At 53.3% G+C, this 18,770-nt stretch overlaps 1 protein-coding gene across 1 annotated transcript in view; it reads left to right on the forward strand.

Annotated features, from left to right (window-relative positions):
- LOC140404812 (paired immunoglobulin-like type 2 receptor beta) overlaps window positions 1-17,562 on the forward strand; it is a 151,566-nt gene extending 134,004 nt beyond the window's left edge. The window contains exons 2-7 of the mRNA XM_072493549.1: window positions 2,096-2,464; window positions 7,699-7,908; window positions 12,673-12,700; window positions 13,055-13,107; window positions 15,973-16,004; window positions 17,183-17,562. Of these exons, the coding sequence (XP_072349650.1) occupies window positions 2,096-2,464; window positions 7,699-7,908; window positions 12,673-12,700; window positions 13,055-13,107; window positions 15,973-16,004; window positions 17,183-17,305 (815 nt within the window). The 3' untranslated portion in view covers window positions 17,306-17,562. The remainder of the gene's footprint in view (window positions 1-2,095; window positions 2,465-7,698; window positions 7,909-12,672; window positions 12,701-13,054; window positions 13,108-15,972; window positions 16,005-17,182) is intronic.
- Window positions 17,563-18,770: the final 1,208 nt, after the last annotated feature.

Below are 18,770 nucleotides of genomic sequence, written 5' to 3' on the forward strand. Positions count from 1 at the left end.
ACAGACTGGAACCTAATCGATGGGTTCGGGGTGGTTTATATATAGAATAACAGATACCCGGGAGTGAGTTACAGACTGGAATCTAATCGAGGGGTTCGGGGTGGTTAATATACAGGATAACAGATACCTGGGTGTGAGTTACAGACTGGAATCTAATCGAGGGGTTCGTGTGGTTTATATACAGAATAACAGATCCCCGAGAGTGAGTTACAGACTGGAATCGAATCGAGGGGTTCAGGGTGGTTTATATATAGAATAACAGATACCCGGGAGTGAGTTACAGACTGGAATCTAATCGAGGGGTTCGGGGTGGTTTATATACAAAATAACAGATACCCGGGAGTGAGTTACAGACTGGAATCGAATCGAGGGGTTCAGGGTGGTTTATATATAGAATAACAGATACCCGGGAGTGAGTTCCAGACTGGAATCTAATCGAGGGGTTCGGGGTGGTTTATATATAGAATAACAGATACCCGGGAGTGAGTTACAGACTGGAATCGAATCGAGGGGTTCTGGTGGTTTATATATAGAATAACAGATACCCGGGACTGAGTTACTGACTGGAATCTAATCGAGGGGTTAGGGATGGTTTATATATAGAATAACAGATACCCAGGAGTGAGTTACAGACTGGAATCTAATCGAGGGGTTTGGGGTGGTTTATATACAGAATAACAGATACCCGGGAGTGAGTTACAGACTGGAATCTAATCGAGGGGTTCGGGGTGGTTTATATATAGAATAACAGGTACCCGGGAGTGAGTTACAGACTGGAATCTAATCGAGGGGTTCGGGGAGGTTTATATACAGAAAAACAGATACCCGGGAGTGAGTTACAGACTGGAATCTAATCGAGGGGTTCGGGGTGGTTTATATACAGAATAACAGATACCCGGGAGTGAGTTACAGACTGGAATCTAATCGAGGGGTTCGGGGTGGTTAATATACAGGATAACAGATACCTGGGTGTGAGTTACAGACTGGAATCTAATCGAGGGGTTCAGGGTTGTTTATATATAGAATAACAGATACCCGGGAGTGAGTTACAGACTGGAATCTAATCGAGGGGTTCGGGGTGGTTTATATATAGAATAACAGATACCCGGGAGTGAGTTACAGACTGGAATCTAATCGAGGGGTTCGGGGTGGTTTATATATAGAATAACAGATACCCGGGAGTGAGTTACAGACTGGAATCTAATCGAGGGGTTCGGGGTGGTTTATATATAGAATAACAAATACCCGGGAGTGAGTTATAGACTGGAATCTAATCGAGGGGCTCGGGGAGGTTTATATACAGAATAACAGATACCTGGGAGTGAGTTACAGACTGGAACCTAATCGATGGGTTCGGGGTGGTTTATATATAGAATAACAGATACCCGGGAGTGAGTTACAGACTGGAATCTAATCGAGGGGTTCGGGGTGGTTAATATACAGGATAACAGATACCTGGGTGTGAGTTACAGACTGGAATCTAATCGAGGGGTTCGTGTGGTTTATATACAGAATAACAGATACCCGAGAGTGAGTTACAGACTGGAATCGAATCGAGGGGTTCGGGGTGGTTTATATATAGAATAACAGATACCCGGGAGTGAGTTACAGACTGGAATCTAATCGAGGGGTTTGGGGTGGTTTATATATAGAATAACAGATACCCTGGAGTGAGATACAGTCTGGAATCTAATCGAGGGGTTCGGGATGGTTTATATATAGAATAACAGATACCCGAGAGTGAGTTACAGACTGGAATCTAATCGAGGGGTTCGGGATGGTTTATATATAGAATAACAGATACCCGGGAGTGAGTTACAGACTGGAATCTAATCGAGGGGTTCAGGGTGGTTTATATATAGAATAACAGATACCCGGGAGTGAGTTACAGACTGGAATCTAATCGAGGGGTTCGGGGTGGTTTATATATAGAATAACAGATACCCGGGAGTGAGTTACAGACTGGAATCTAATCGAGGGTTCGGGCTGTAGTTCTGTATTTCTCTGTCACTGGGAGTATTCTGGGGCTGGTTTCCTATTGGATAAATTTGACTCTTTTTGCTAATTGACCATTTTGTGTTTCCCTCTCCCTCAGGGATGATAAATGGGAATGATTTCAGAGTGACTCAGCCTCGCTCCCTGGAGGGTTTTGTCGGGAGTTCGGTCGATATTCCCTGTTCATTCACTTACCCAGAAAGTTTTAACCCAACAAAGATTGACATTTGCTGGAGAAGACATGGATTTCACGGAAGATTTATCTTCAACGTCTCAAAGCCTTACACTCACCCTGATTACCGAGGCCGGATTGAATTCCTGGGATTTCCATATCGAGATAGAACCGGAACCATCCGGATAAATCATCTGGAACAAAGTGATCAGAATCGGTATTTCTGTCGTGTGGAGACAACAGGAGATTATTCCGAGAAGTGGCAAAGCCTCGTTGGGACAGAGCTCATTGTAGGAGGTAAACATTCCTCTCAATCTCTGCATTTCTCTCTCGAACTATTTGACTCTCCCTTTTTCCAGTTCACACATTCAAGTTCAGCAATGCCTCATTGTTAAAACTATTTATTTCAAATGGCCTCACATTCCACCAACTAGGTAAACACCCCTTTCGATCTCGGCATTTCCCTCTCTAACATTTCGGTGAACCCCCCTACCCCCTTTTATTTTATCCCTTGATTATGATTCAGCAATGCCTCATTTAAAAAAAATTCTCCTCCTAGTTTTCAAAGAGCCTCACTATCCCTCATCTCTGGTACTCAACCCTCCAAGATCTTTACTCTCTGTTTCTGGCCCCTTCAACATTCCGGCTTTCAATCGCTTCACCATTGGCTGATGTGCCCTCAGCTGCCTAGGCCGAAACTCTGGAAGTCTGTTTGTCCCTAAACATGCCCAGCCCTCTCTCCTCCTTGAGGATGCTCCTTGAGATAATATCGGCAAGGCCAGCCCATGATAACCATACCCTTCTTTTTACGTGCCGGAAAAGGCCACCGTCGTGGCTTCCAGCGCACGAGCCCGAACCCGGGGACCGACAGAATACTGTCGCGGGTTGAAATCGCGGATTTCAACCTCCCGCTGCTCGTTCCCAATTGGGCGATCACCCCTCCGCTCCATTGGGAAGTTCATTCTCCACGAATCCCATGGGGAGATCCATGGATAATCCCCCCCCCCCTCCTGCTCTATCCCCCCCCCCCCCCCCCCCCCAGAGCTGTTGTCGGCTGCAAAGAGACATAGATAGGATGCAGAGCTGGGCTGAGAAGTGGCAGATGGAGTTTAACCCTGAAAAGTGTGAGGCTGTCCATTTTGGAAGGACAAATATGAATGCGGAATACAGGGTTAACGGTAGAGTTCTTGGCAATGTGGAGGAGCAGAGAGATCTTGGGGTCTATGTTCATACATCTTTGAAAGATGCCACTCAAGTGGATAGAGCTGTGAAGAAGGCCTATGGTGTGCTCGCGTTCATTAACAGAGGGATTGAATTTAAGAGCCGTGAGGTGATGATGCAGCTGTACAAAACTTTGGTAAGGCCACATTTGGAGTACTGTGTACAGTTCTGGTCGCCTCATTTTAGGAAGGATGTGGAAGCTTTGGAAAAGGTGCAAAGAAGATTTACCAGGATGTTGCCTGGAATGGAGAGTAGGTCTTACGAGGAAAGATTGAGGGTGCTAGGCCTTTTCTCATTAGAACGGAGAAGGATGAGGGGCGACTTGATAGAGGTTTATAAGATGATCAGGGGAATAGATAGAGTAGACAGTCAGAGACTTTTTCCCCGGGTGGAACAAACCATTACAAGGGGACATAAATTTAAGGTGAAAGGTGGAAGATATAGGAGGGATATCAGAGGTAGGTTCTTTACCCAGAGAGTAGTGGGGGCATGGAATGCACTGCCTGTGGAAGTAGTTGAGTCGGAAACATTAGGGACCTTCAAGCAGCTATTGGATAGGTATATGGATTACGGTAAAATGATATAGTGTAGATTTATTTGTTCTCAAGGGCAGCACGGTAGCATTGTGGATAGCACAATTGCTTCACAGCTCCAGGGTCCCAGGTTCGATTCCGGCTTGGGTCACTGTCTGTGCGGAGTCTGCACGTCCTCCCCGTGTCTGCGTGGGTTTCCTCCGGGTGCTCCGGTTTCCTCCCACAGTCCAAAGATGTGCGGGTTAGGTGAATTGGCCAATGATAAATTGCCCTTAATGTCCAAATTGCCCTTGGTGTTGGGTGGAAGTGTTGAGTTTGGGTATGGTGCTCTTTCCAAGAGCCGGTGCAGACTCAAAGGGCCGAATGGCCTCCTTCTGCACTGTAAATTCAATGTTAATCTATGATTAATCTAGAACAAAGGTTCGGCACAACATCGTGGGCCGAAGGGCCTGTTCTGTGCTGTATTTTTCTATGTTCTATGCTCCTTCGTGGCCACCATCACATCTTTAAAACCTACCTCTTCAACGAGCACATTATGTCCAATACCCCTCCCGTGAATCTCTGGAATGTTTGATTAAATTCAAGGCCACCTTGTGAATCCAGTTGATGACGCCGCCACCAGGCTGAACCACAGGGTGCGATTCTCCCAAAACATTTCTACATCCGTTTGTGGCTTTTCAGGGAGGTTCCCGCCAACTCTGCCAGCGAGTTTCCCACCGCTATTCAATGACACTTAGTCACTTAGGGCTGGAACCTTCCGCCCTGCCCGCCGCATGATTGCCACGGGCGAGACGCGGACAATGGAAAGTCCATTGACCTCGGGAGGGATTCTCCGATCGCCGGGCACACGCGGCTGGAGAATCTTTAGCACTGGGGAGCTGAACTCAGAGATCGGGCCGCCATTTTGAAAGGTTGCCCTGATCTCTCGGTGAGCTTGTTTGTCCCCTCCACCCATGGGCAATGTCACGCCCCCCCCCACACACGCATGAGCACTACTGCACACCCCTCAAGTGAGGACACCCCGCTATGGGGTCCCTGGGGGTCCCCCCCTCTTCAGGCCCCCCCCCAAGCTCCCTTACAGCACACCCTCCCTTCCGGGATCCCCACCCACCAACTCCCTAACCTCCTGGAGGCTCCCCCGTACCTGCCCTGCGCACCCCCACCATTCAAACTCCCCCCCTCCATGCTCCCTTCATGGGCATGTCCCCCCTCGGGCCCTGACCATTGGCAGTGCCACCCTCTAACCTGGGAACCCTTACTCTGGGAACCCTTGCACTGGCACCCAGACAGTGCTCCAGCCTACTTGGCAGGGTCACCTTGGCTGAGGAGTGCCAAGGTGCCCACATTCCAGGGGGAGGGCCAGAAGGCACCCTACATGGACCCTGACCACCCGGCGGTCTTCAAAGGCCTGGGAGCCCCCCCCCCCCCCCCCCCCGCCCCGGGTGCTGTTCCACCTGGTCCGCATTCCTTACAAACAGCACTAATCAGCGACTGACTGCCTCCTTGGGGAGGTCAGAGAATCGGGTCTTCAGTAAGTTCAAGGCCTACTTCCGCAAGCGTCATTTGGTCCCGCCCCTTTTGGGCGAAGTTCCGATTCCGAGGCCTCGCGGAACTTGGGTGAATCCCGGACTCTCCGGTGCAGCCAGAGAATATGCGGCCATAATGTTCTGGCCTGCGATTTGCCGACAGCTGCACAAAATGAACCTTCAAACAGGGTGACAACGTTGAGAAGAGATTTGGGGCCAAGATCCAAAATGGCCGCCACATATGAAATAAGGGAAATGTCCTAAAATGTTCTGGAATGGCAGATGAAAGAGAGAGCACATAGGACCGGAATGCAGAACATTGTTGCAAGGGGGGGCAGTGAACTTTGTGGTGATATACATCACTGTAAGTACACAAAGGGTTAATGTACACACGCTACACCTGGCTAGACACTAGAGGGAACGCCAGAGACATGACACACAGACAGTCAACCAATAGGTCAGTAAGATAGGGCACGACCAATGGGCAGTCACGATACACACAGAGGTGACACTACCACAGGGGGGCATTACACCAACCCATATAAAAGGACACAGCACACATGCTCAGTCTCTTTCCAGTGGAGACACTCAGTGAGTACAGACACAGGGTTGATTGAACATCACACCCACCACGTGGATTGTAGCAGACTGGTTAGTCAGTCTGAGTGGCTAAAGCAGGATTAACAGTAGCGTCGAATTCAAGAAGGAGAATTGTTGATAGTTTAATAAACGTGTTAAAGCTATCTCCAAGTCTGAACCTTCCTTTGTCAGAGTGCACATCAAGGAAGTAGCTTATACCACGACAAGTGCATCACAAAACAAACCTCTGTCCAAAGCATAATCTTTGACCCTGACCCCAGGACATTCCTTTATTATCAATTCATGAATGAAATTCCATAAAATTATTGGGCAATCCTCCGAAAGAGTCCCCCACTTAGGCTCTATCCCCATAATCCACCTAACCTGCACATCCCTGGAAACTAAGAGGCAATTTTAACATGACCAATCCACCAAACCTGTAGGTCTTTGCACTATGGGAGGAAACCTACGCAGACACGGGGAGAACTTGCAAACTCCACACAGACAGTCACCTGAGGCCGGAATCGAACCTGGGCCCCCAGCGCTCTGAGGCAGCAGTGCTAACCCACTGTGCCACCGTGAATCTTAACCCCATCTGCCCGCCTTGGTTCCGTAGCCCTTAACCCCCTTGCCTAACCAAAACCTGCAGGGCAGCGCGGTAGCACAAGTGGATAGCACTGTGGCTTCACAGCTCCAGGGTCCCAGGTTCGATTCCCCGCTGGGTCGCTGTCTGTGCGGAGTCTGCACGTTCTCCCCCCCGTGTCTGCGTGGGTTTCCTCCAGGTGCTCCGGTTTCCTCCCACAGTCCAAAGTCGTGCAGGTTAGGTGGATGAGCCGTGCTAAATTGCCGTTAGTGTCCAATAGGGTTGGGAGGGGTTATTGGGTAAAGGGGACAGGGTGGAAGGAAGGTGGGCCGAATGGCCTCCTTCTGCACTGTATGTTCGATGTTCTAACCCCAGCCTCAAAACATTCAGTTGACTCCCTGGCGTGGACAGTGGTTTGCTGGGCCGAGAGTTGTAGATTTCCACTTCCCTTTGTAAGAGGAAGTGGTTACTGACATCGCCGTTGAACAGCCCCTGGCTCATTTTTGTAAGTTCTGCCCCCTTGGCCTGGACCCCTCCCACCCTCTCCCCCCAGCAGAAAAAGAAATACCCTGTCAAATTGTTCAATCCTCTTGCACACCTCATGCTGGTCACTCCTCAATCTCCGACATTCGAGGGAGCTCAGGATAGGCTAACCTGCTTGCACGATTGGTTACCGGGCCAACAATGAGGCCGCACCCCACCGCAAGATGTTTAAAATTGTGATTCCGGCTGTCAAATCCCCGGGAGCACGCACCTGGGATGGGGAAAGGAAGCCCGACCGGCTTCCAAATCCCGCCAGGCCTCAGGCCTTGCCTGGCTTGGGCCCTGTCGGTGGCTCCAGTCCGCTTCCCACACGGCCGACCCCTCTGAGGGGGTTATCCCTGCCGGACGAGCGAGGAGGTGAGGGGGGGGGGGGGGGTGGGCACCCGCCACGCAACCCACTGGGCGTTTGGGTGACAGCGGCGCCCCCCCTCGCCAGCGACGCCCCGCGAACGAGTGCGAATGAAACGCGTGCAACAATCGGGCTGGGCGACGGAATGGTCGGGAAAGGCCTCCGCTCTGAAACTGCCTTTTGTTTCCCTGTTTTAGCCCGGCGTCCGCCTTCCATAACGACAACCACAACCCCAACCCCAACCACCGGGTCCAGCGCCAGAGACACAGCCGGAAAAAATCGAAATGGAAGCCTCAGCAAGCCAGGACTTTGGATTGGATGCATCGTAGTGGGGCTGTTGCTCAGTTCCGTGGGACTGGCTATATGCTTCTGGTGTAAGAAAAGGAAGAAAGAAGAGCAGCAGAGAGGTGGGTTTCTCCTCCCCCTCGCCACCCCTCCTCCCCGGCCTCCTCCCCCCCCACTACCCCCGCTTCCTTCACTGTCGCTGGGCCTGTATCCCACGGTGGGAGACCACCACTCGGGCGGCAGCGGGTTCAAGAAGGCGATTCACCCACCACCCTTCCCGGGGGGGGGGGGCAGTTTGGATCATAGCATTTACAGTGCAGAAGGAGGCCATTCGGCCCTTCGAGACTGCACCGGCCCTTGGAAAGAGCAACCCACTCACGCCCACGTATCTACCCTCTCCCCGCAACCCAGCAACCCCCACTTAGCCTTTTTGGACACTAAGGGCAATTTATCACGGCCAATCCACCCTAACCTGCGCGTCTTTGGACTGGGGGAGGAAACCGGAGCACCCGGAGGAGACCCACGCAGACCCGGGGGAGAGCGTGCAAACTCCGCACAGACGGTGACCCAAGCCGGAATCGAACCTGGGACCCTGGAGCTGTGAAGCAATTGTGCTAACCGCTGTGCTACCGCGCTGCCCCGTTAGGGATGGTCAACAAATGCTGGGCCTGAGCCAGCGGTGCCCCCGCCCCGAAAATGAATCTTAAAAATGGTCACCATTGTTTCGACTGGTCTCATGTGCCAGATTCATTCATCAAGTTTAGATTCCCCACCCCCCGCCCCCTTCCCAACTCCCATGATGGGATTTGAACCACTGTCCCCGGAGCATTAACCTCGGCTTTGGCCAATTGGATAATTCCACGGAGTGGCCGTCGTTGGGCGAGGACAGCGTTTGTTGCCCATCCCTAATTGCACTCGAACCGAATGGTCTCGCTTGGCCATTTCAGAGGGGCTCGTTAAGAGTCAGCCATTTTGGTCTGCAGTCACTTGTAGGCCAGACCGGATAAGGACAGCAGATTTCCCTCCTTAAATAAACCAGATGTTTTTTTTTATACCGATTCACAATGGTTTTGTGGTTATCGTTAAGACTTGTAATTCCAGATTTCTTTTTTATGTTGAGGCCTTTGAGGGCATCACCCTGCCGTCTCTTAGCCCAGCTGCCGACCAGCCTGTCCATGTGGAGTAAACCATGTGGCCAACATGTCACCTCAGGGTTGGGGGAGGGGTGGACAGCTCGATCAAAGGCACAAAATAAGAGTTAGCGTGAGGGCGTGGAGCCCATTTAGAACCGTGCCCCCACTCCCATTCCCAGACCCTCCTCACCCTCAGAACAAACGCAAGTCGCTGCCAACTCCACCTGAAACCCCCCCCCCCGCCCCCCAGAGATCCAGACGGAGCTGCCAAGTCCCGGCCTTATTCCTGCTAACGCCAGCCAAGCTCCTCCCTCAAGTGGCGCTCCCCCACATTCTGGCCATTGGTTTTCCCGTCCTCACCTTTTCGCAGCCAGCCTTGACTGCCCGCCCCCCTCAATGCCCCGGAACGGAGTGGGCCTCGCTCGGCCATTTCGGAGGGGGCCAGTTAAGAGTCAACCACATCAGCTGTGTGGGGTCGGGAGTCACGTGTAGGCCGGGCGGGGGTAAGGAGGGCAGAGCCCCCTCCCTGAAGGGGACGGTAGTGAACCCGGCCGGTTTCTTGCGACACGTTGATGACCGTTTCCCGGGCACCGTGACGAACTTTGAATCGTATTTTTAGAAATTCCCCAAGACGTGAGGGGGACCGGAGACAGGGGCGGGAATTGAAACTTTCACGGCGGAGATTGGTACATTTAATCGGAAAGGGAGATGGGATCCGAGGCAGCTGTGCATCAAAGCCTGGTAAAGCACGCACGAGGGGCCTCTTGCCGTTGCTATAACCTGGTCCTCGGCAGGTCAAACGCAGGGCAGTGGCTTTGCTGAGTCTAATATTGAGCAACAGCGTATGATGCGGTTGTGTCATAGCTGGTATCTTGGGCAATGACTCTAATGCGGAAGAGGTGACAAAGACTGTGAGAGGCAGCGGGGGGGGGGGGGTGACTGGATGCAAATGGTGGTGAATCATTCCTTTGGAGATTGCGACAGGTATTCAAGCAAAAGGTTTTGGGGGGTTTCGCAGGTATTTGTTCACATTTGGGTCACTTTTTGGGGGCCTTGGGGGGGGGGGGTCCCCTCACCCAGTCTAGCCGCACTTGGAAATTTTATTCAGCACTGGGGAGCTGAACTTGCCGGCGAGACAGGCTCCTCACGGATCGGGCCGCCATTTTGAAAGGGTGCCCCAGCTTTGAGTGCGCTTGAGGGCCCCCTCGCACCACCAGCCCCCTACCCACGGGCTGTGCCACCTCCCCCATCTTCGTGAAGAAACCCAACTGTGGGGTAGCTGAGGGCCCCCCCCTTTTCAACCCCCCCCCCCCCCATTTCCCTTTACGTCCCCCCCTTTTGAAGATGTGCCCTTCACCCCCTCACCCTTCGTGATGCCCCTTCATACCCTCCTTTCACCCCCCCCCCTTCGTACCGGCCCTCGAGCCCTGTTCATGGGTAATGCGCACCTCAGGCCCCGCCCCTTGGCAGTGGCAACCTACCACTTGGGCAGCTTGGCAATGCCAACCCCACATCGGGGCAGTGCCATTGACAGCCCTGGGATGCCCTGGGTGGTGTGGTCAGGGCAACCAGGTGGCAGTGCCCAGGTGCCAGAGGGAGCCACCCTGCCCACCGACCGCCCGGGGCTCCCCAGTGGCCTGGGCGACCAGGTGCCATTACGACTGGGCCAGGTACTAAACGGCACCCTGGCGAGGCTGGTGAATGCCAGATACCGTAGGAATCCGGCGAATACATTTAAATACGCATTTCTGGATCTCACCCAACGAGGGCGGGATCCAGATCGCGACATCTTGCGAGATTCCGTCGAATCTCACGAGACATTTTGAGCATCGCCAATCGGCCGTCAGTTGTCTTGCAGCATTCACGGTCTCGTCCCGACCCCAAGTCGGGAGCGATGCGTCGCTGAATCATGTCCCACATCTTTGCATTTCATGTGTTGTTTTTTTATTGTTGCGATGGTAATGACCCATTGATGAGATCTTGAGGCTTTGGTGTTTATCTATAAACACTTTTATTGGCCAGCTTAGACAATGTACAGTGCCAAATATCATCTTGCATGGAGCTCTTTCATGAGAAAGAGAGAATGAGAGAAAGAGGGAGCGAGACACAGAGACAGGCAGATGACAGAGAGAGAAAGAGGGAGCGAGACACAGAGACAGGCAGATGTGAGAGAGAGAAAGAGGGAGCGAGACACAGAGACAGACAGATGTGAGAGAGAGAAAGAGGGAGCGAGACACAGAGACAGGCAGATGTGAGAGAGAGAAAGAGGGAGCGAGACACAGAGACAGACAGATGACAGAGAGAGAAAGAGGGAGCGAGACACAGAGACAGGCAGATGACAGAGAGAGAAAGAGGGAGCGAGACACAGAGACAGGCAGATGTGAGAGAGAGAAAGAGGGAGCGAGACACAGAGACAGGCAGATGTGAGAGAGAGAAAGAGGGAGCGAGACACAGAGACAGGCAGATGTGAGAGAGAGAAAGAGGGAGCGAGACACAGAGACGGGCAGATGTGAGAGAGAGAAAGAGGGAGCGAGACACAGAGACAGACAGATGACAGAGAGAGAAAGAGGGAGCGAGACACAGAGACAGGCAGATGACAGAGAGAGAAAGAGGGAGCGAGACACAGAGACAGACAGATGTGAGAGAGAGAAAGAGGGAGCGAGACACAGAGACAGACAGATGTGAGAGACAGAAAGAGGGAGCGAGACATAGAGAGAAACAGATGTGAGAGAGAGAAAGGGAGCGAGACATAGAGAGAGAGGGAAAAAGGGAGCGAGACAGAGACAGACAGACGTGAGAGAGAGAAAGAGGGAGCGAGACATTGGATTCAGACAGATGACAGAGAGAGTGAGACACAGAGACAGAGAGAGAGAGAATGAGAGAGAGGGGGTGAGACACAGACACCGACAGAGAGAGAGTGAGAGAGAGAGAATGAGACACAGCGACAGATAGACGAGAGAGAGTGAGACAAAGAGACAGACAGACAAGAGAGAGAGAGAGAGGGAGAGAGTGAGAGAGAGGTGGGGGAGAGAGAGAGAGACACGCACACAGACAAGAGGGACAGACCCAATCCCTGTGCCAGTGGAAATGCAAGGCGGGAGTCTCACCCACAATATCAGTGAAGAAAAGGAACTGAGAGATAAGAATTGAAACATTCATGGAGAGGAACGGACGAGGGCACATTTTGGCCAACTGCCCAATTTAGTGTGACTCAGTGAATGATCACTCTCCTCCAGGAGTCACAATGTTCCGATCTAGGTTCAAAGGCAAGAATTGCTGCCATACCAAGTGTGGTGGTATGTATTCGGGGTAATACGGTACACCACGTGCCGACAGGCTATTGGTGGAGGGATGCCAGGTCCTGATAGGATCTGCCACCTACTGGGCTCCACCCAGAAATGCCGGTATAAGAACCCAGTTTTTCCCTCCATTTCCCTCAGCAGCTGCTTTCTGTAACCACGCTGCTGGGGATAAAGTTCGGCTTAATAAAGCCTTCAATTGGCATTACCTCAACCTGCCTCGCGTCATATTGACGGTGCGACACCGAGGCTGTCAGACGGCAACCACTGGTGGGTTCAATTAGCCTGGCTGGCAGAAAGTCTGCCCCAGGCCAAGGTACTAGCATGATCTCCTTCAACCCCGCGCTGAATGGATTACAGCCACAGCTTAGCCAGGATAGCCTTAGACCCGGGGAGCAATCGGCAGTCCTACGAGTGTCTCCGTACTTACCCAGTCTGTGTCCTGCCTCCACAGGGAAAATCAAGCAAGACGGCCAAACGGGGTAAGTACCAATCAATAAAGTGAGAGTATGTCGCTGGCTCTACCATTAAATAAAACACATCCTCATCCGGAGGCACTGGAAATAACACTGCGGATATTATATAATAACACACTGGAAATAACTGGGAATTACACTGCGTATATTGTACAATAACACACTGGGTGTAACTGGAATGATGCTGTGTATTATACAAAATCTCACTGGGTACAACTGCGAATTACACTGTGTGTATCATACAACATCCCGTTGTAATTTGCTGCTATCAGATTTCTGTCTTTATGACTGAACTCACGCGATGTGTGACTGTGCCTTTGTGTCTATGCCTGTACTGTCTAAGCTGCCTCTCTCCCACAGCGTTCCAGGCTTGAGTGACAATCCGCCCCAGAACAGGGATCCGCGGCAGACAGGTACATAGTGTCCGGACAAAATGTTTCTCGGGGCGTAGCTAACTGCCCCGGGTGTTTACAATGGCATTGTGTGCGTCTCCCCGGAGGTCTCCAAGGGGTGTGGGCACCAGCTGACAATGGCACCGGAATAACCAGGTGCGCACAATCCGTTGGAAACCTGCAGGTTGAAGAAGGCGGCTCACCCGCCCTTTCTTGAGGGGCAATTGCCCTGGAGAATGGGTGGCCCACCTACTCGTTCACCCTGAGGCCATGGCATCCGAAGTGGATGATGTCCCAGCATGGTGGAGGAACGTCAGTCGAGGATGGGCGTTTAGGTTGGAGGGGGGTGTTCGGAGGTGGCGATCTCGCTGGCGAGACTGCGGATTATTTCTGCTCTCCTCGATGGCAATGGCCACTCATCAGTCAGGGGCTGAATGGCCTTTTGAACCTTTTGAACAATGCACTGCAGGGGCATCCGTTCCAGCTGTACGAAACAAGGGGGGGGTGCGGGGGACAGTGGGCATGGAAAATCCCACCCAACATCTTTAACACAATGAACTACCCCAAGGCGTGATTGTATAACATCGAGCTACACAGGGAGATATTGGGTCAGCTGACCAAGGTTTGGAGGGGCGTCCTATTGGGGGCCAATCAGGACAAGAGCCAAGGTTCAGGAGAGGATTCCAGAGCTCAGGGCCCCGGACGGCTGTCGGTGCGGCCGCCAAGTAACAGAAAGTTTAATATCGGGAATGTTCAACAGGTCGCACTTGGAGAAGCACAGAGTCCTCAGGGAATTTGTGGGGAAGTGGGAAATTCGAGGGGCAGTGGGAGGGTCCGAGGGGCAGTGGGAGGGTCCGAGGGGCAGTGGGAGGATTCGAGGGGCAGTGGAAGTGTCCGAGGGGCAGTGCGAGGATTTGAGGGGCAGTGGGAGGATTTGAGGGGCATTGGGACGTTTCGAGGGGCATTGGGAGTGTTTGAGGGGCATTGGGAGGGTTTGAGGGGCATTGGGAGGGTTCGAGGGGCAGTGGGAGGTTCGAGGGGCATTGGGAGGCTTTGAGGCACATTGGGAGGTTTCGAGGGGCATGGGGAGGGTTCGACGGGCATTGGGAGGGTTCGAGGGGCAGTGGGAGGTTCGAGGGGCAGTGGGAGGTTCGAGGGGCAGTGGGAGGATTCGAGGGGCAGTGGAAGGATTTGAGGGGCAGTGGGAGGATTTGTGGGGCAGTGGGAGGTTTGAGGGGCAGTGGGAGGATTTGAGGGGCAGTGGGTGTTCGAGGGGCAGTGGGAGGATTTGAGGGGCAGTGGGAGGATTTGAGGGGCAGTGGGAGGATTTGAGGGGCAGTGGGAGGATTTGAGGGGCAGTGGGAGGATTTGAGGGGCATTGGGAGGATTTGAGGGGCAGTGGGAGGGTTCGAGGGGCAGTGGGAGGGTTTGAGGGGCAATGGGAGGGTTTGAGGGGCAGTGGGAGGATTCGAGGGGCAGTGGGAGGATTCGAGGGGCAGTGGGAGGATTTGAGGGGCAGTGAGAGGTTTCGAGGGGCAATGGGAGGATTCTAGGGGCAGTGGTAGGATTCGAGGGGCAGTGGGAGGATTCGAGGGGCAGTGGGAGGATTCGAGGGGCAGTGGGAGGATTTGAGGGGCAGTGGGAGGTTTCGAGGGGCAATGGGAGGATTCTAGGGGCAGTGGTAGGATTCGAGGGGCAGTGGGAGGATTCGAGGGGCAGTGGGAGGATTCGAGGGGCAGTGGGAGGATTCGAGGGGCATTGGGAGGGATCGAGGGGCAGTGGGAGGATTCGAGGGGCAGTGGGAGGATTCGAGGGGCAGTGGGAGGATTTGAGGGGCATTGGGAGGGATCGAGGGGCAGTGGGAGGATTCGAGGGGCAGTGGGAGGATTCGAGGGGCAGTGGGAGGATTTGAGGGGCAGTGGGAGGATTCGGGGGGCAGTGGGAGGATTCGAGGGGCAGTGGGAGGATTCGAGGGGCAGTGGGAGGATTCGAGGGGCAGTGGGAGGATTCGAGGGGCAGTGGGAGGATTCGAGGGGCAGTGGGAGGATTCGAGGGGCAGTGGGAGGTTCGAGGGGCAGTGGGAGGATTCGAGGGGCATTGGAAGGGTTCGAGGGGCATTGGGAGGGTTCGAGGGATAGTGGGAGGAATCGAGGGGCAGTGGGAGGATTCGAGGGGCAGTGGGAGGATTTGAGGGGCAGTGGGAGGATTCGAGGGGCAATGGGAGGATTCGAGGGGCAATGGGAGGATTCGAGGGGCAGTGGGAGGATTCGAGGGGCATTGGGAGGGATCGAGGGGCAGTGGGAGGATTCGAGGGGCAGTGGGAGGATTCGAGGGGCAGTGGGAGGATTTGAGGGGCATTGGGAGGGATCGAGGGGCAGTGGGAGGATTCGAGGGGCAGTGGGAGGATTCGAGGGGCAGTGGGAGGATTCGAGGGGCAGTGGGAGGATTCGGGGGGCAGTGGGAGGATTCGGGTGGCAGTGGGAGGATTCGAGGGGCAGTGGGAGGATTCGAGGGGCAGTGGGAGGATTCGAGGGGCAGTGGGAGGATTCGAGGGGCATTGGGAGGGTTTGAGGGGCAGTGGGAGGATTCGAGGGGCAGTGGGAGGAATCGAGGGGCAGTGGGAGGATTCGAGGGGCAGTGGGAGGATTCGAGGGGCAGTGGGAGGATTCGAGGGGCAGTGGGAGGTTCGAGGGGCAGTGGGAGGATTCGAGGGGCAGTGGGAGGTTCGAGGGGCATTGGGAGGGTTCGAGGGATAGTGGGAGGAATCGAGGGGCAGTGGGAGATTGCAGAAATTGGGAGTGGACGGGATCATGGAGGGATTTGCGAGCTCGGGCGGGGAGTTTTGTATTGAGACGCTGTTTAAAGTGCTGTCTGCTTCTATTTCAGGCTCTCCCGATCTACCCCAGGCTGCTGGAGAGGTAAGGCCAGAGTGGCTCTGGAGACGAGTAAATGGGGAGATGGGCATTGGGAAATACTGGGGATGGGGCGGGGGCAGTTTAGTTTAATTTGTCTTTGGGGAATTTTGTGGAGTTGTCGGCCAAACCTTTCCCTCGGGAGGTGATACGACGGAGCATCATGATACGTTTGGTGCAGACATGCATGTGGCCTTGTCGCTTACCGCTAACCCTCAGTTCCCTGATGTCTATCGATCTCAGTCTTGAAGACATCTAAAGAAGAGCAGGAGTGGGCCATTCGGCCCTTCGAGTCTGCTGCACCCATTCAATGTGACCAAGGCCGATCCTCTACCTCAATGCCATAATCCCGCGCTCTCCGCACATCCCATGATGCTGTGGGCAGCACGGTAGCACAGTGGTTAGCGCTGTCGCATCACAGCTCCAGGGTCCCGGGTACGATTCCCGGTTTGGGTCACTGTCTGTGCGGAGTCTGCACGTCCTCCCCGTGTGTGCGTGGGTTTCCTCCGGGTGCTCCGGTTTCCTCCCACAGTCCAAAGACGTGCAGGTCAGGTGGATTGAACTTTTAAGATTCTGAGGGGGTGTCGACAGGGGGGGATGTGGAGAGGATGTTTCCTCCTGTGGGAGAGTCTAGAACCGGGGGGGGAGGCGGTGCGGGGGTCACTGTTTAAAAATAAGGGGGTGGCCCCTTTAAGACGGAGATGAGGAGAAATATTTTCTCAGAGGGCGGAGTCTCCGGAACTTTCTTCCTCAAAATGGCGGCGGAAGTAGAATCTCGGAATATTTTTAAGGCCGAGCTGGATAGATTCTCGATTAACGAGGGGGTGAAAGGTCATCGGGGTGAAAGGTTTTATCTGGGGGTGAAAGCTTATCAGGGGTGAAAGGTTTTATCTGGGGGTGAAAGGTAATCGGGGGGGGGGGGGGGGGCAGAGGCAGGATGTAGATTTGATGTCACTACCAGGTCAGCCGTGACATTATTGAATTGTAAAGCAGGCCCGGGGGTAGTGGTGACCCGTGGTGGGAGGGGGTGAGGGGAGGGGTACGGGGGGGGGTCGGTTTGTGGGGTGGGGGCCGATGGCCTGCTCCTAATTTGGCAGACTTTACCAAACTTTCTGTCGTCTCGCACACCTCGGTCAGATCGCGTCCCTTAACCTGCCTGACCCCGTTCCGAATTTCCCTGGCAGGGCAATGGATCGGAAGAAATTGTCTACGCGACCTTAAAGGTCAACGGAGGTCCAACGGCGAAGTACAAGGCCGAGCCAGCTGACAACAGTGTTCTGTTACGCGGCCGTGAAGTTTCGTCCTGAAGCTGACTAGCCTTCCTCCTCCCAGGTGACTCCATGGTGCCGTCGAGGCCTACACGAATGGAGATGGAAGAAGCCTAGATATTTCCTCACCCACGTACACAGAATTCTGCATCTTGACCGTTTGACCGCTGCAACCCCCCCCCCCCCCCCACCACCGCCCGACCAGAAAATACAAGGCTAAACTGGCGGTAGCTTCGCATAAGGACTGGATGCTGCCTTTTCCCTCTGTCCCTCACCCACAGCACCCTGCCACCTCCCCACCCACCCTACCCTACGGCCCTACCCCCGCCACCCTCGTTTAAGAACGGGTCCCCCGGAGCCGGAACGACTGAGCGGCTGCCTTTCAATCGGCCGGGCGGAGGCCCCCGCCTGGCCGGCGTGAGCCACTGCTCCAACGCAAACCGTGGCCGGCACGCGTGATCTGCAGTGGGAACCGGCTGCCATTTTGATAGCTAGCCAGCAGATGGCGACCCTCTCACCCGTTGGCCTGGCTTGTCCTGCCTCGCTTGCTTCATTGCTGAGCCAATCAGATAGCTTCAGGTGGCTAAGGCGAAATAACTTGCTGGTGTTATAAATTCTCAAACATATATTGCGAGAAGGGACACTTGTTGCCAAAGCTTTTCATCCAATGCCCATTTAAGGCAGAGATGGTGGCGGGGTGGGATTGTAACGGAAACAGGCCTCTCAGTGGCCTAGGCTCACTCTCGGGGGTGGGGGCACTGCCAGTTATAACCCCAACCCCGGAGGAATTTAAATTCAATTACTAAAATCTGGAGTTGAATCTCGTCTCAGTAATGGTGACCAGAAAACTATCATTGTAGTTTTCCAAGAAAAAAACAATTTTGGTTCACTGCTACCCTGGTCTGGCCTACATGTGACTCCAGACCCCACAGCAGTGCGGTTAACTCAAAACTGGGTATTGATTGGAAAGTGAGAACTTAACGAGGTTAACAGTGAGCTTGAAATGAAAATGGAATAACAGGCAAGTAACAAGATTAGCCGGCATCTAGAGGAAGAATGAGATATGATTTGCCCAGTAACAAGACTAGCAGGCATCTAGAGTAAGAATGAGATATGATTTGCCAAGTAACAAGACTAGCAGGCATCTAGAGGAGGAATGAGATACGATTTACCCAGTAACAAGATTAGCAGGCATTTAGAGGAATAATGAGATATGATTTGCCCAATAACAAGACTAGCAGGCATCTAGAGGAAGAATGAGATTCGATTTACCCAGTAACAAGACTAGCAGGCATTTAGAGGAATAATGAGATATGATTTGCCCAGTAACAAGACTAGCAGGCATTTAGAGGAAGAATGAGATACGATTTACCCAGTAACAAGACTAGCAGGCATTTAGAGGAAGAATGAGATACGATTTACCCAGTAACAAGACTAGCAGGCATTTATAGGAATAATGAGTTACGATTTACCCAGTAACAAGACTAGCAGGCATTTAGAGGAA

The sequence above is a fragment of the Scyliorhinus torazame genome, chromosome 31 (assembly GCF_047496885.1).
Source record: "Scyliorhinus torazame isolate Kashiwa2021f chromosome 31, sScyTor2.1, whole genome shotgun sequence".
Taxonomy (NCBI): domain Eukaryota; kingdom Metazoa; phylum Chordata; class Chondrichthyes; order Carcharhiniformes; family Scyliorhinidae; genus Scyliorhinus; species Scyliorhinus torazame.